At 37.9% G+C, this 16,374-nt stretch overlaps 1 protein-coding gene across 7 annotated transcripts in view; it reads left to right on the forward strand.

Moving 5' to 3' along the window:
* Positions 1 to 16,374, forward strand: part of ROCK2 (Rho associated coiled-coil containing protein kinase 2) — a 141,305-nt gene that overhangs the window by 108,060 nt on the left and 16,871 nt on the right. For 4 of the 7 annotated variants that reach the window (XM_047782640.1, XM_047782643.1, XM_047782644.1 and 1 more), the window contains 11 exons: positions 560 to 719; positions 4,384 to 4,544; positions 4,895 to 5,079; positions 10,475 to 10,544; positions 11,271 to 11,374; positions 11,537 to 11,723; positions 12,551 to 12,644; positions 12,742 to 12,836; positions 13,575 to 13,754; positions 14,255 to 14,423; positions 14,766 to 14,942. In XM_047782640.1, coding sequence (XP_047638596.1) covers positions 560 to 719; positions 4,384 to 4,544; positions 4,895 to 5,079; positions 10,475 to 10,544; positions 11,271 to 11,374; positions 11,537 to 11,723; positions 12,551 to 12,644; positions 12,742 to 12,836; positions 13,575 to 13,754; positions 14,255 to 14,423; positions 14,766 to 14,942 — 1,582 coding nt within the window. The remainder of the gene's footprint in view (positions 1 to 559; positions 720 to 4,383; positions 4,545 to 4,894; positions 5,080 to 10,474; positions 10,545 to 11,270; positions 11,375 to 11,536; positions 11,724 to 12,550; positions 12,645 to 12,741; positions 12,837 to 13,574; positions 13,755 to 14,254; positions 14,424 to 14,765; positions 14,943 to 16,374) is intronic. The other 3 variants (XM_047782645.1, XM_047782646.1, XM_047782642.1) reach the window with 2 other exon arrangements.

Below are 16,374 nucleotides of genomic sequence, written 5' to 3' on the forward strand. Positions count from 1 at the left end.
GTAGGCTAGCCACTGGAGGACTCTAAGTGGATGATTTTATTAGAAGCACATTTAAGGTACCTTTCATTGGGTACCATGTGGTGAATAGGTTTGAGGAAGACAAGATGAGGTAGACAGACTACTCAGAGGCTTTCTTAGTAACTCAAATAATGGAGGCTTAACAGTGGTTTCGGAGGATGGAAAATGGAAATGAATCTGAGAAATATTTGGAGGCGGTACGTTTGGTGGCACCTAGTGATTAAGTGGCATGTGAATAGTGGTCAGAGTGAGTTCTGAGTTCCTAGTTTGTGATGAAATCTATAGTGGTGCCATTAATTAATAAAGAATAAAGGAGAAATAGCTCTTTTAGAGGAGATCCATTTCAGTCTGAGTTGAGGTGCCTGCGAGACAACCAGATTAGAATGTCTATGAAGAAGTAAGCTATGGTAGTAGCAGTTAGAAATATTTGAGTCATCAATAAAGAAGTAGCTCAAACTACTAAGAGCTTTGTAAGTTTTTGGAATTGTGAGCCTGTTTTTTGTTGTTGTTGTTGATAGCTGCCATTTAAAATCTTTTATAGGAGAAGAATAACATGGAAATAGATATGACATACCAACTGAAAGTTATACAGCAGAGCTTAGAACAGGAAGAGGCTGAACATAAGGCTACAAAAGCACGGCTTGCAGATAAAAATAAAATTTATGAATCCATTGAAGAAGCTAAATCAGAAGCCATGAAAGGTACACATTTTCCTCAGAGGGTTTTCAGCAGCATTTTTAGTAAGAATTGATTTTGTAGCCAATTCTAATTTTGAAAAATATTTTTAGAAACTGTTAGGGAAGCTTTACCTATATATGTTTTTTCCTTTTAAGGCAATGACCATTTCTAAAATAGTAAGGCCTGGAGTTCCTGTCATGGTTCAGCAGTTAATGAACCCGACTAGTATCCATAAGGATGCTGGTTTGATCCCTGGCCTCACTCAGTGGGTTAAGGATCCGGCACTGCCGTGAGCTGTGGTGTAGGTCGCAGAAGTGGCTCGGATCTGGTGTTGCTGTGGCTGTGGTGTAGGCTGGTGGCTACAGCTCCGATTTGATCCCACCCCAGCACTAGGAACATCCGTGTGCTGCGGGTGCAGCCCTAAGTGGTATCAGTGCTAACAGGCATACAGAGTTTGAAGTTCTAGATATACCTACTCAGATTTGGGGGATACGTTCTTTTTATAGTATTTAGTTTGACATTTCACCAGCTTGTATCAAAAAATTCTTGCCACTTTATAGACTATAAGTTAACTGAATATTTTGAAATTTGACATGATAAAGATGCTAGCTAGATTTGGTCAAAGTCACAATATACAAATTGAGTGTAGGGTAAGATGACAAAGTTAACTTTTCCACAATCCAAGCTTATGTTTTGGAATCGTCTTTAAGGTAATTTCTTGTTTTTCAAACTGACTGACGGATTTAAAATCCAAAGGAAATCAATAAAGTATTCTTGTGAAAGAAAGATTTGCAAAACTCTTCAACGGAAATTTCAATTCATATTAAAATATAACATTTATTAATGACTTAGCAAAAAAAATCGCCTTTTAATTATTGAATTAGAGATTTTTTTGCTGTTGTTAAAAACAGTTTACTTGGAGTTCCTGTTATGGCCCAACAGATTAAGAACCCATTGTTGTCTCTGTGAGGATGTAGGTTTGATCCCTGGCCTCACTCAGTGGGTTAAGTATTCAGTGCTGCGGCTCCCATCTGGTGTTGCCCTCCATGGCTATGGTGTAGGCTGCCAGCTGCAGCTACGATTCAACCCCTAGACAAGAAACTTCCATATGACAGGTGCAGCCATAAAAACGGGAAAAGAAAACCTAAAACAAGTTTAATAAAGCCCTGATTCTGGATGATAAAAGATGAAATGAGAGCTTTATTTAGAAAAAGCTAAGAAGAGGAGTTCCCGTCGTAGCGCAACGGAAAGGAATCCAACTGGGAATCATGAGGTTGCGGATTCGATCCCTGGCCTTGCTCAGTGGGTTAAGGATCCGGCGTTGCCATGAGCTGTGGTGTAGGTCACTGATGTGGCTCGGATCTGGCGTTGCTGTGGCTCTGGTGCTGTGGCTCTGGCATAGGCCTGCAGCTGTGGCTCCACTTGGACCCCCCTAGCCTGGGAACCTTCATATGCTGTGGTTGTGGCCCTAAAAAGAAAAAAAAAAGAAAAATAAAAAAAAGAAATAGCTAAGAAGAAAGGTAGTGAGCCATGTTGCCCTGTGTATGGCTAGAAGACAAGAGTTGAATTTCTTTTGAGGTCAAATTTTAGGTTCAATAAAATGCAAACATTTTCATGTTTGTAATACCACCCAAAACAAGACATAGAATCTTATTTTCTTTACCTCAGTGGGTTCACTTGTGCCTCTTTCTTTTCTCTGTGCCCACGATAGGGTTATGAGTTTTTAAAATGGGTACAATTGTTAATAGGTTATTCTCTGAACTGTTGAAAATTAACCATTTCAGCATAATAATAACTCATTTTTTCAAATTCCTTTTTACAACACTAAGATACAGATGACTTTCATATTTTGCACAAGGACACAAAACTTAAATTTTATAGATGAGACTCAATCTGGTATAAAACCAGTCTTTCCCCTCCATATCATTGCCTCCTTCGATCAAGAATATGGCTTACAGACTTCCCTTTGTGGTTAACGAACCCGACTAGCATCCATGAAGACGTGGGTTCCATCCCTGCCCTCGCTCAGTGGGTTAAGGATGTGGTATTGCCGTGAGCTGTGGTGTAGGCTGCAGACACAGCTCAGATCTGGTGTTGCTGTGGCTGTGGTGTAGGCCAGTGGCTATAGCTCAGATTGTACCCCTAGCCTGGGAACCTCCATATGCTGCGGGTGCAGCCCTAAAAAGACAAAAAAAAAAGAAAAGAAAAAGAATATGGCTTACTAGTGAATTGCTAGTTATGTGACTTTGTCTAGTTATTTATCCTTTTTATGCCTTGTTTCTTTCTATAAGGGGGCAGTTACTCTTTTAAGTTGTGAAAACCGAGTGCAATGATACATGAAAAGTGCTTAGAAATGCTAGCTATTTTCAGTGGTATGTGAAAAAGTAGTTTTATTTTTCCACACTTAAGTGTGGAAAATTCATAGGTTTAATTTTTACCTAATATAACTTTGTAATAAATGATAATTAGATGTCAAACATTAGGTATGAAGGAGCAGAAGAACCTGTTGAATTTGAACAGATTTTCTAACTTTAATAACTTACAGTTAATATGAAATCACATGATTAGATAACTTTGTCTGCTCCTCACTTGAGATTGAAAGAAGACTTTTAAAAGCCTTTTCCGATTAATAAAATTACAAGATTGTTGCCAATCATTTAGAAAATACACCAAAGTGTAAACAAGTAAAGATTAGCCACAGTCCTGCAAATCACGATGATATTTTATATTTTTTCTCAGTTTTTTGTACTGTTCTGCCTTTCTTAAAAAAAAAAATTGTGAACATTTTCTTGAAAATTGAAAATTCCCCCTAAGTAATGAGCACTTATCAAGTGCTTGCCATATGCCAGGCAGCACTTAATAAGTACTATACATATATATGCTAACTCTAGAGTCTTTTTTTTTTTTAAGGTCCACACCTGGGGCATATGGAAGTTCCTAGGCCAGGGGTCAAATTGGAGTTGTAGCTGCTAGCTTTCATGGCAATGCCAGATCCTTAACCCACTGAGCAGGGCCAGGGATCAAACCTGCATCCTAATGGATACTGGTCATGGTACTGCTGAGCCACAATGGGAACTTCCTATTAGCTCAGTCTTTGCAAAACCCCTGTGGGTGTATATACTGTCATCACCATTCTAGAGATAAGGAAACTGAGTCTCTGAGAGGTTAATTAAGTTGCCTAGTAATAAAATAATTAGGATGTATCAGAACTAGGATTTGGTTCCAGAGCCTCGTCCTCTGCCAACTCCCAAAAATATCAATTTCATTTCTGCGTAGTAGCATGCTAATATGGAAAGAGTCATAGAGGTCATAGGAACTCCTGGGATGTTTTTAGGTAAGAAGAGTAACACCGAGAGGCATAGAGTAGCAGAAAAATTTTTATTTAAAAAAAGCATTGTTTAGAACTATAAGTAAAAGCAGGATTATTTTACTTTCATTAGAGTGCATGTAATATTGCAGAGTGTGGTAGATTTTTATACCCTACAAATGAAACACCTAATTTTCAGGCATGCAATTGTTGACATTGCAAATACATTAAGAGGAGTGATGAAAATATTAAATTGGAAATTTAAAAAATTATTTTTAAGGCAGCATCATTTACTGTAATTTTTATTAGCAGTGCTTCATGTATTTGATATGTTTCCTTTGTTTGCAAATTCATGGTTATGTCCATTTTCGTGGCAATAGAAATGGAAAAAAAGCTCTTGGAGGAAAGAACTTTAAAACAGAAAGTAGAGAACTTGTTGCTGGAAGCTGAGAAAAGATGCTCCATATTAGACTGTGACCTCAAACAGTCACAGCAGAAAATCAATGAACTCCTCAAACAGAAAGATGTGCTAAATGAGGATGTAAGTGAAGTTTACTAATCAATAATAATAAACTAATTAAAAACAAATTTATTTGTAAAGGTTCAATGATAGTTTGTAATTAAAATTTTTTCTTATAAAATAATATTCTGTGATCTTTAAATTTTACTGAATTTGGGTATTGTACTAGCAGAATCATAATTTAAAAAATTTGTAAAGACCGTATTTCATTTTAAAATATAGCATGGAAAATCCAAAAAATATTTTATTATGAAACAAATTAACTGCTTAAGGGCAAAAATCTGTTTTACATCATCATATTTACTGCCAGCTTCAATGATAAGAAAAATCAACATAGTTTATTTACATACTAATAACAATTTATTTTTTAGGTTAGAAACTTAACATTAAAAATAGAGCAGGAAACTCAGAAGCGCTGCCTTACACAAAATGACTTGAAGATGCAAACACAGCAAGTTAACACGCTAAAAATGTCAGAAAAGCAGTTAAAACAAGAGAACAATCATCTCATGGAAATGAAAATGAGCTTGGAAAAACAGAATGCTGAACTTCGAAAGTAAGTTAATTGTTCGAGACAAAGATTTACTAATATGTGCAATTATCCACATGTAAATTATCCTAATTTTGAGTTACCTGGGGATTATCTTTTGACCATTTTATTTTTTTGACCACTTTTTCTCTTTCCATATAAGTAATGTATTGAGTGCCACAGTTGTCCTTCAAAAAGATTTTGCTTCCCTGATGATTTTTTGCTGCTGCTGCCTTAGGATGTAATGACAGTGTTGGTGTTGGAGAGGAGGAGCTGTCTGGGATTTGCACTCCATGCTTTGAAGAGTCCTCCGTAGGACTCCTCTGTCCCTCAAGGATAAAGTGCTTTTTGCTTGTTCCTTTAGTTTCTGGGACTTGAAAATGTTTGACTGTTCAGCAAACAGCATGTAAATTTTTAAATCATTTTTTAGGATATACTTTAGTGCTCTATTTAATTTACTTAGAAAATAGAAGACATGGTTAAAATACTTTTAAAGTATACAGTAAATATACTGTCAAAATTTGTGCCATCCAGTCATTGGTAGTATAATTTAGTTCTTCCCAGTCATGAACAAAGGTCGTATTGGATTCCAATTATTTGATGGGAGGCAGAGAGAAAAGAAAATAAGCTTTGGAGCTAGGCAGATCAGAGTGTGCGCCCTATTTCTACTGCTTACTGGCTGACCAAGTTTGGGCCAAAAGTTTAACATCACACCGACAAAAGGGGGGCAGTAATAGCTTCCTTGTTAGGGCTCTAACAAGGGATAGCAGTGACTGACTGACAGCACCAAGCACGCAGCAAAGGGTAGGGACCATGGCTACCCCAGCTGTTACTGCTCCTGCTGCTTCTAATGTAGGACTCTTCCTCTGTTCCTGTCATCTTGGCTAATTGCTTGCTTTTTACATACCTGTGACGGGTCAGTAAGATTGACACCACCTAGAAAGGGATGGCCATATATTCAAATACTGACGTTATGTAGGAAAGGATGGTCAAAAAGATTTTGTTCTTTTTTGATGATCTATTGCTTGGGTAAGCCTAAACTTTTAAGTTCATGAGATTTTAACTTTAAAATTGGAACTGCAAATTTGAACCTAATCAGGCATCTTCGTCCAGTTTTTTTTTTGTCCTTGTTTTTTTTTCTCCTGTATATTAGCATTATTCTTTCTGCTCATTTTTTTATTTAACGGAAAACTTGGTCCTTCAAGAAGGACAACTCTAGCGATATGTCTTATAGCTTCATTTATTTGGAGCGACCCTGATTTAACTTTTCTGTATCTCCAAATCCTGGGGTGGAACTCATTTGCCCAGCTTTGGTCAAGAGCCTAAACTGAATCCTAGGTTCTAGAGAACACAGTTTTAAAACTATTTGACTAAACAGATATTTTGCATAATGTTTATTCTAACAGCAGTGTTTGTATGAATGTAAGAGCTAGTTTAACATCTAGATTATGTCTCTCCTCCTGTTCTAGTTACTCTTTGTTTATACCTAATTTATGGTGCTTAGTGTATATGCCCATTGTTTTCTTTATAAGGGCACTTGGATTTGTTTTTTCTTAATCCCTCAGTTCCTAACCCCTCCTACCCAAAGATACTCATATCTTCTATCTTTGTATTTCTTCTTCTTCTCACGGCTGCAGCTGTGGCATATTGAAGTTCCACGGGTTAGGCGTCAAATGGGAGCTGCAGTTGCAGCCTATGCCACAACTATGACAACACCAGATCTGAGAGGTACCTTTGCATTTAGCTTATAGCAATACTGGATCCTTAACCCCTGAACGAGGCCTGGAATCCCCACAGCATCAGGTCCTTAACCTGATGAGCTACAGTGGGAACTCTCAAATATGCTGTCTTAATCATCTAATAGATTATAAATTCATTGAATGGCAAAAACCACTTATATTTTGCTCTCTCCAACCCTTGAGTAATTTCTTGCTCATAAGACATCCTCAATAGATATTGCATGAATGAATGCATACCTATCCTGTGTAGGGCACTGATAGTCACTCTTGGCGATTCAGAGATGAGTCAGATATATTTCCTGCCTTTCAGAAGCTTATTAGCATTTTACCAGAAGTTATTTTTTAGGAAGAGATAAAACAGGTACATTATATATATATTCGTATTATATACACCTATATGTGAATTATATATACATGCATATACATATATACATGCAAAGAGAATTTACATATGAGATGTTCTCTAGGCCTGCACTTGAAAATGGCCAACATAGATATCTCTTCTTCCTTCCAGGATCCCAGTTAAACTCTAGTAAAGGAATTTTTTAAATGTGTGAACCCACATCAAGAATTTCAAGGAGATTAGAGTTCCCGTCATGGCTCAGTAGAAACGAATCTGACTAGGAACCAGGAGGTTGCAGGTTCCATCCCTGGCCTTGGTCAGTGGGTTAAGGATTTGGCGTTGCCATGAGCTGTGGTGTAGGTTGCAGACGATACTTGGATCTGGCATTGCTGTGGCTGTGGTGTAGGCCGGCAGCAACAGCTCTGATTCGACCCCTAGCCTGGGAACTTCCATTTGCCGTGGGTGCGGCCCTACAAGACAAAAACAAACAAACAAAAATTACTACCAATATGAATTTATTAGAGGGGTTCAAAGAAAAAGTTAAATTTCAAAAAATATAGAACAAGAAGGAATGACATGAAGTATATGAAAGAAAGACACAGACTATTCCAAGAATTCTAGCACCAGACAAAGAATCTCAGGGAGGAGTTCCCACTGTGGCACAACAGAGCTGGTAGCATCTCTGCAGCGCCAGGACACTGGTTCAGTTTCCAGCCTGGAACAGTGGGCTAAAGGATCTGGTATTGCCGAAGCTGAAGCCTGGGAACTCCATATGCTGCTGGGTGGCCAAAAAAGAAAAGAAAAGAATCTCAGGGAAATCTAGGGGAGGCAATTATTAAAGAAATAATAGAAAAGAATTTCCCATAGCTGGATAAGAAATCTTTAGATTGAAAAGACCCAGCAAAAATAAATGAAAACAGACTCATATTTAGACATATTCTTTTGAAATCTCAAAAGCAAAAGAGAACAGTTGGGAGTGAACAGTTCTTCAGCTGGGGGATTATGGTTTATAGTTGATACTAGTAAAAGGAGGTTTGATTATGGTTTTAGGCTAGTAATACAACTGTGTTAGGGATTGGGGTAAGGTTGTAGATGGTAAAAGCTAAATCCTCGTATCTAGCATCAGGGAATTGGTAAATAATACTTAAAATTAAAATGTAGGTCAAGAAGTAAGCTGAGAGAAGTTCCCACTGAGGCTTAGTGGTGACGAACCCGATTAGGATCCATGGGGAATGCAGGTTCGATCCCTGGCCTCACTCAGTGGGTCAGGGATCCATTGTTGCTGTGAGCTGTGGTGTACGTCACAGATACAGCTCAGATCTCGTGTTGCTGTGGCTGTGGTGTAGGCCTGCAGCGGCAGCTCTGATTCGACCCCTAGCATCAGAACTTCCAAATGCCACAGGTGTGGCCCTAAAAAAAGGAAAGAAAATAAGAAAGAAAGAAAAGTAGTTTTCTTAAATGCCTAACAAATGTTACTTTTTTTTTTTTGTCTTTCTAGGGCCGCACCCATGGCATATGGAGGTTCCCAGGCTAGGGGTCGAAACGGAGCTACTGCTGCCAGCCTATGCCACAGCCACAGCCACGCTGGATCTGAGCCTCATTTGTGACCTACACCACTGCTCACGGTAATGCTGGATCCTTAACCAGGGATTGAATCTGTGTCCTCATGCGTACTAGTCAGATTCATCTCTGCTGAGCCATGACGGGAACTTGGGTGTTACATATTTTAAGTTACATATAATGAATGGTTAGCCCTTTAGGAAGATTACGGTTACCCTGGGGTTTGCTGCAAATGGGCTTTTTAGCTGGTGATGATGAGACAATTTTTGAACATTCTTAGGTTATTAGCATCTTTCACATTTTTGGCTTAGAGAAATAAGAATCATCATTCCTTAATACTACACTCATCAGTAATAAAATACAGAATTAACACAGTTAAGTAACTTTGAGTGATAATTAACTTTTTATCAAGAGGTTTAAGGGTCAGTGAGTAAACAAAGTGACCAAATTATATTCAATGAAAATAAGGACAAAAGTACTAAATGATATATAAATCAAAGATGGTGTGGTTAAGTCATTTAATCTCTTGCTGTATACATTTTTTTCTCTTTCTTTCTTTTTGCTTTTTAGGTCCACACGTGTGGCATGTGGAAGTTCCCAGGCTAGGGGTCAAATTGGAGCTGCTGCTGCTGGCTTACACCACAGCCATAAGTAGCAACGCTGGATCCTTAACCTACTGAGCAAGCCCAGGGATCAAACCTGTGTCCACATGGATACTAGTTGGGTTCGTTACCACCTAGCCACAATGGGAACTCTGCTGTATACATTCTACATTTTTTTTTTTTTTAACTGTTGCACTTGCAGCACACGCAAGTTCATGAGCTAAGGGTCAAATTGGAGCTGTAGCTGCAGGCCCATGCTACAGCCACAGCAGCACCAGGTCCAAGCCGCATCTTTGACCTGTGCCACAGCTCACAGCAGCACCAGATCTTTAACCCACTGAGCGAGGCCAGAGATCAAACCTGAATCCTCAAAGACACTATGTCAGGTTCTTAACACACTGAGCCACAACAGGAACTCCCTGGTTCTCTCATAACAACTACTACTTGGTTAGCATAAATGGCTGATCACAATGCATATCTGAGAATATGTTATTTAGTATTATGGGGAATATAGCACTATGTAGTCTCTGAACCTCTTTATACTCTGAGGACCCCAAAGAGTTTTTGACTATGTGAATTATATCTAATGATATGTTTTTGTGTTAGAAATTGAAATGGAGGAGTTCCCATCGTGGCTCAGTGGTTAACAAATCCGACTAGGAACCATGAGGTTTCGGGTTCGATCCCTGGCCTTGCTCAGTGGGTAAGGATCTGGCATTGCCATGAGCTGTGGTGTAGGTCGCAGATGCAGCTCGGATCCCGAGTTGCTGTGGTTCTGGCGTCGGCCGGTGGCTACAGCTCTGATTGGACCCCTAGCCTAGGAACCTCCATATGCCATGGGAAGCGGCCCTAGAAAAGGCAAAAAGACAAAAAAAAAAGAAAAGAAATTGAAACGGAGAAAATTTTAAAACATAAGAGCATACAAGTACACATTTCATTAGCTTTTGGGGTGATGACATCATCAGGTGTCATATAGCTTCAAAAAAAATCCCTGTGTACTAAGTGAAAGAATTAAAAATTTTTAAATGTCAGTGGTTCTTATTGTTATGAAAATAATTTGACCTCATGGATTCTCTGAAAGGATCTCAGAGAGTCCCATTTGTTTCCTTGACCACATTTCAGGAGTTGCTGGTTTAAGTATAGAACTTATTTGAACCTTTGATTCACTGTCCCCACAGAGAACGTCAAGATGCAGATGGGCAAATGAAAGAGCTCCAAGATCAGCTTGAAGCAGAGCAGTATTTCTCAGTAAGTTCCAGACACATAACTTTGAAAATTGTTGTATTTGTAGAATTAAAAAAAAAAAAAAATTTCCATAGAACCCAGATTCTTGTTTTTAGAATAGCTTCTTATATCAACCCCCAGGTAGAAATCTGGGTGGTATGTTTCATACCACACATATAAGAGGAACACTTGCCAAGGGACTGTAGATGGTTTAACAGAAATCTGTTATTGTTGCTAAAATGATAGTTCTAAGCACATACCCATGCCTTATAAAGTTAGTTAAATGAGAAAATTAATTTTTGAGAAAGAATATATTTTCATAATGAAAGAAATAAAATTATCATTTTAACATTTGTACTTTATTGAGATCAATTTAAAATATAAAGTAGTAACTGTCACCTCTGTTTCATGGATTTTTAAGCCAACGAAATTTGCTTGTCTAAATTAGTAATTATTTTTCTTGACCTCTCCATTCATCTACTAGTCTGTGTCATGTAATGAGAAATCTCACTCTGCTATCCAGTTGAAAATCAGGCTTCTAAATTATTAGCTGAATTTTTATTAGTTAATTGGTTGGTTACTAGAAAATAGACAAGCTTATTAAACTCTTACTTGAGTCCTAGGCTCAACATTACTCATTATTTGTACGTGCTCAAATGGACTTGGTGTCTGCATAGCTTTTGAATGTAGGACTAACATTCCCAGCGATGATAGTGATGGTCCGTGTTTCTGTCGTCTTTTGCCGCTTAGACCCTCTACAAAACACAGGTTAGAGAACTGAAAGAAGAATGTGAAGAGAAGACCAAGCTGTGTAAGGAATTGCAGCAGAAGAAACAGGAACTGCAGGATGAAAGGTAAGGACAAGCCGTTGCCTCTTCTGTTCACAGCCATGTACCCACCCCTGGAGTGGTGCCTGCTGTACTTCAGGGAAAAAACTTTGGATGACGTGACTTAGACAAAAACCTTGACTTTATGATGAAAATTGAACAACAAAATCGTATTTCTCTAAAATATAGAGACTCCTTGGCTGCTCAACTGGAGATTACCTTGACCAAAGCAGATTCTGAGCAGCTGGCTCGTTCAATTGCCGAAGAACAATATTCTGACTTGGAAAAAGAGAAGATCATGAAAGAGCTGGAGATCAAAGAGATGATGGCTAGACACAAGCAGGAACTCACGGAAAAAGATACTACAATCGCATCCGTAAGGAAGATCCTTGTTCTTTTTTGGTGATAGTCAAATTACTGTATCATAAATCTTCCTTAGAAGTACTAGAAAGTCACAGATCTAAATGAAAAATTGTATAAGCTGGCTACACAATGTTTGACCTAGCTAACCATCCGCTTCTCAGTGTTGTTTGACAGAAAGAGACTCCAAAAAGAACTACATCCAATGTCCTAAGCTGTTGGTCAGTTCAGGACTAACAGGGAAATACCAAAAGCAGAAGACAGTTTAAATCCTTTTTTTTCATGTTAAACCAAACTTAGGTAAAAAGAATCTTGAAAGAACCATGGAGATAGTCATATGTAGGCTGAAGAAAATTGCAACAAAAATTTCACGAAGTAAAATATCAAGTAATTGAGTTTGCCTTATCAGTCACATTACCCAGATCTGTTACAATGCTGCAGTGATTAAAATGTGTGCTGTTATAACAGAGATATTTAATCCTGTTCAGCGGAAATGAGTAGAGAGGCAAGAAATAGACTAATGCACGTACAGGAACTTGGCATGTGCTGGAAGTTGCAGCATACACCCCAGTGGGAAAGGATACAGATGTAATAAGTGGTTTTGAGATAACTGTATACATACAGTTATAGGGGTGCATGGGAATTCTGTTAGGGCTAGCAAAGTTTTCATTGGGGTGAAGTTTGGTAAAGTAGTGTTGACAAAGGAAAGAAGAATAGAGATAGATGGACTTAGGAGAACAGCTTTAGCAACATCCTAGGATATTTTCATTTTGAATGATTGCTTTGTTAACTTTAAAATAGTATAAATTAGGATGTGATTTTTTTTGCACCTTCATTTCTTAGCTTGAAGAAACGAATAGGACACTAACTAGTGATGTTGCCAATCTTGCAAATGAGAAAGAAGAATTAAATAACAAATTGAAAGATGCCCAAGAGCGTAAGTATTAACAAAGAATAAAGTTTATTTGCAGTATGGCTATTGTTTGTCAGTTGCTGGACTGTCAGTATCATTTTTACATTTTTGTGTGTTTCAGAACTATCAAGATTGAAAGATGAAGAGATAAGTGCAGCAGCTATTAAAGCGCAGTTTGAGAAGCAGCTGTTAACAGAGAGAACACTCAAAACTCAAGTATGTGTAATCTCTAAATATAATTTTGAAATTTTTTTAGTTTATCTCTTTTTACATTTTACTTCTAGCATTATGGATTGGTTGTAGCAATCATTGATTATATCAGTATCTCTGAATAGTCAGGATTATCTGATTTTTACCAGGTTGGGAGAAGCTAGATTTGATTAACATTATTGAGTTCAGTGTTTATTAAAGTTTTTCTTAATTTTTCCATATGGACTCACATTCTCCTCTAATTTTTCACTGTAATCTGATAAGTTTTGTTGCTTTTAAAAACCCGTAGAAGATGACCATTTGCTGACAGCCTGAAAAAGAGTCATTCTGAAAAGTCACCACCCGTTTTTAGCTCTCATGATCGTATATCGAGCATGACTACTTGTGGGTCCAAGCTGCTGTGCTCTGTGGTTGAACATACTGCGTTTTATTAATGTTATGCCAATGCAAAACTCTCTTTTAGGATAAAAAAAAAAATCTGCGTGGTAGAAAGTGACATCAGAACAAACCTATAAACATATTAAATCATAGTTCTCAGAAAACACAAGAGTGAAAAACCGTTAGACTATTATTTGGAAAAGGAGAATGAGTAATGAAGACGGTGTATTTTTTAACGTAGAAGATGTTTCTTTGTGGCCCTGTGTACAGGGAAGGGGTTTCGGTAACTTGCTTTTGGTGAGTTACAAAGAAATCATCAACATAATTTATTTTATTTATTTCCATACTTAATTTTGTGTTTTTAAGGCTGTGAATAAGTTGGCTGAGATCATGAATCGGAAAGAACCTGTTAAGCGTGGTAATGACACAGATATGCGGAGAAAAGAAAAGGAGAATAGAAAGCTACATATGGAACTTAAATCTGAACGTGAAAAACTGACCCAGCAGATGATCAAGTATCAGAAAGAACTGAATGAAATGCAGGCTGTAAGAATACTTTTTGGACTCTAGACTTCTTTTTTAAGAAGTAGAATTATTTTTGTGTCTGTATATTTGCATTGGTTATGAAACATTTCTGTTAGTGATTACGGTAGCCTCTTCTTAGGCAAGGGATTTACATTCCAGGACCCCTGGACGATGCCTGGAACCGCAGAGAGCCCTAAACATACTATACTTTTTCCTGTACCAAGGGGCGGGCAGCATATATAGTGTAAGTAAGCTGGGCGGAGGCATTCCAGACCGGTCAGAGCCAAGCACTGCGGGACTTCTTCACAGTGCTGCGCAGCACTCAGAAGGGCATGCAGTTTAAAACTTATGGATTGTTTACTTTTGGCATTTTCTATTCAATATTTTTGGACTACAGTTGACATCGGATAGCTGAAATCACAGAACGTGAAACCTTGGATAAGGGGAGTCTGCTGAACTGAGAAGCAGAAGTGTGAGGTATATGACATGCAATTAATTTAACAGAATTCAATTTTTTGTAGCAAATTGCTGAAGAGAGTCAGATTCGAATTGAACTGCAGATGACACTGGACAGTAAAGACAGTGACATTGAGCAGCTGCGATCCCAGCTCCAGGCCTTGCATATAGGTCTGGATAGTTCCAGCATAGGCAGCGGACCAGGGGATGCTGAAGCAGATGATGGGTTTCCAGGTACAGATTTGTTTTCAGCCCTTTATGTGTGCTTTTGTCTTAACTATAAATCAGTTAGTTGATTGTTTTAAGCCCCGTTACTGACTTTATTCTTGAGGAAAAATGTTTGTTATTCCTTTAAGGGAATACCTACTCCTTACAGAAGGGATTCAAATGACAGTTTAAACTTATTTTATTTATTGATTTTTTTTCTCAAAATAAAAAAATGCAAAAGTAAATCCACATATTTAGTTATTTAAATTAGCTCTTTATATATTATAGGTAGCTCTCTTTCTAACCTTTCATTTTATTTTTTGTTAACTTCTTTCTGCATTCTTACTTCCTTTTGTGTTGGGTGTTTAGTTCATATCACTCAGTCACACACTATGGAATCCATGTCATTCACCTACCAACGTTCCTCTACTTCTCTCAATATTGCCACTAAGCCTTCCAGTTCTCATATGCTTCTTGACTCTGATTCTGACTCAGAAGAAGAATCTGTGCCTTACTTACCTATTTCGTCGGAACCTAATGGTACAGGTGATATCCTGAAAAATCTTTCACCTCTGGGTTTTTTCCCTGCGACCTGTAATTTTAGTCCTTTTGAAAAATTTTTGTAGCATTAACTAATATTCACTAACAAGCTGCCCAATTAACAAGTCTCAGTTAAAAAGAAACTGCTGCATGAACAAAGACTTTGTTTTTTAAGGTATTTTCACATGGCATTGCTATTGCAATTGCTAGATTTATTTTGTCAACTTCCAAAAAATGGAGCAGTACTTTATATCTTTTAAGAACATAGGTCTGTCTGTTTCATCCATTTTTAACCAAGAAAAAATTCTTTCCAAAGTTCCTTTAGTATCAAGAGTCATGGTACAGAAAAAGCATGTAGACCATTCTAGAGGATGTGTTTAGGTTTTCGTTGAGTGTTTACCTAGTCAACATTGTGCTAGGCCTTAAAAGTACAAGACAATTTGACTTGATCCTTGTCCTGAAAGAACTTACTGTTTAAATAAAGAAACCAATGGGAAAACCTATAAAATTATGTTCTACATAAAGTTAGTGTGAGTACAAAAGAGCATTTAAAGTAAACAGCACAGGAAATTAGTATGCAAGCAGTTGAATGTAAAGTAAAATTTAGTCTAGTTACGTTGAATTCAAAGTAAATAACTGTATTTACATTGTCATCACAGTTCCCGGGTATCTATGAGTGTAAATCATAAGTGAGTGCATTGACATTGCTTCAGGTGCTCATGTTGTTAGAGGTCATCTGCTCAGTCCCTTAAACTGGCGCAGAACTGCGCCGTCCATGCAGTTGAGCATATGGCCGTTTTTAATGGCAGCATCTCTGGTCATGGAGGTTATTGATATGAGAGAGTAAGTGCTGAACTCGGAGACATGTCCCAGGGTGACCTTTCTGCAGGTTGTTGTGAGGATTAAAGAAAATTCATGTATGCTTCTGATATAGTTCGGACACATAGTAGATGTTAAATAAGTGATAACTGTCTTTATTATTAGAATAATCTTCAAAAATGCTTAGTTCACTTATTTATTTCATTAAAATATACTGATCAGATACCATTCAAACAAGTTCTAAGGATTCAGAGTTTCCTTTGAACTAGGATTTTACTGATTTTAACATTTTAGAATTTAGGAATCTGGGAGTTCCCGTTATGGCTCTGTGGTTTAAGAACCCAGCGTAGTGTCCGTGAGGATGTGGGTTTGATTCCTGGTCTTGCTCAGTGGATTAAGGATCTGGCATTGCCGCACGCTGCGGTGTAGGTCACAGATGCAGCTCAGATTTGGTATTGCTCTGGCTGTGGTGTACACTGAGAACTTCCATATGTTGCAGGCCGTTAAAAAAAGAAAAAATGTAGGAGTTCCCGTCGTGGCGCAGTGGTTAACGAATCCGACTAGGAACCATGAGGTTGCGGGTTCGGTCCCTGCCCTTGCTCAGTGGGTTAACGATCCG

This window comes from Phacochoerus africanus, chromosome 5 (assembly GCF_016906955.1).
Source record: "Phacochoerus africanus isolate WHEZ1 chromosome 5, ROS_Pafr_v1, whole genome shotgun sequence".
Taxonomy (NCBI): Eukaryota; Metazoa; Chordata; class Mammalia; order Artiodactyla; family Suidae; genus Phacochoerus; species Phacochoerus africanus.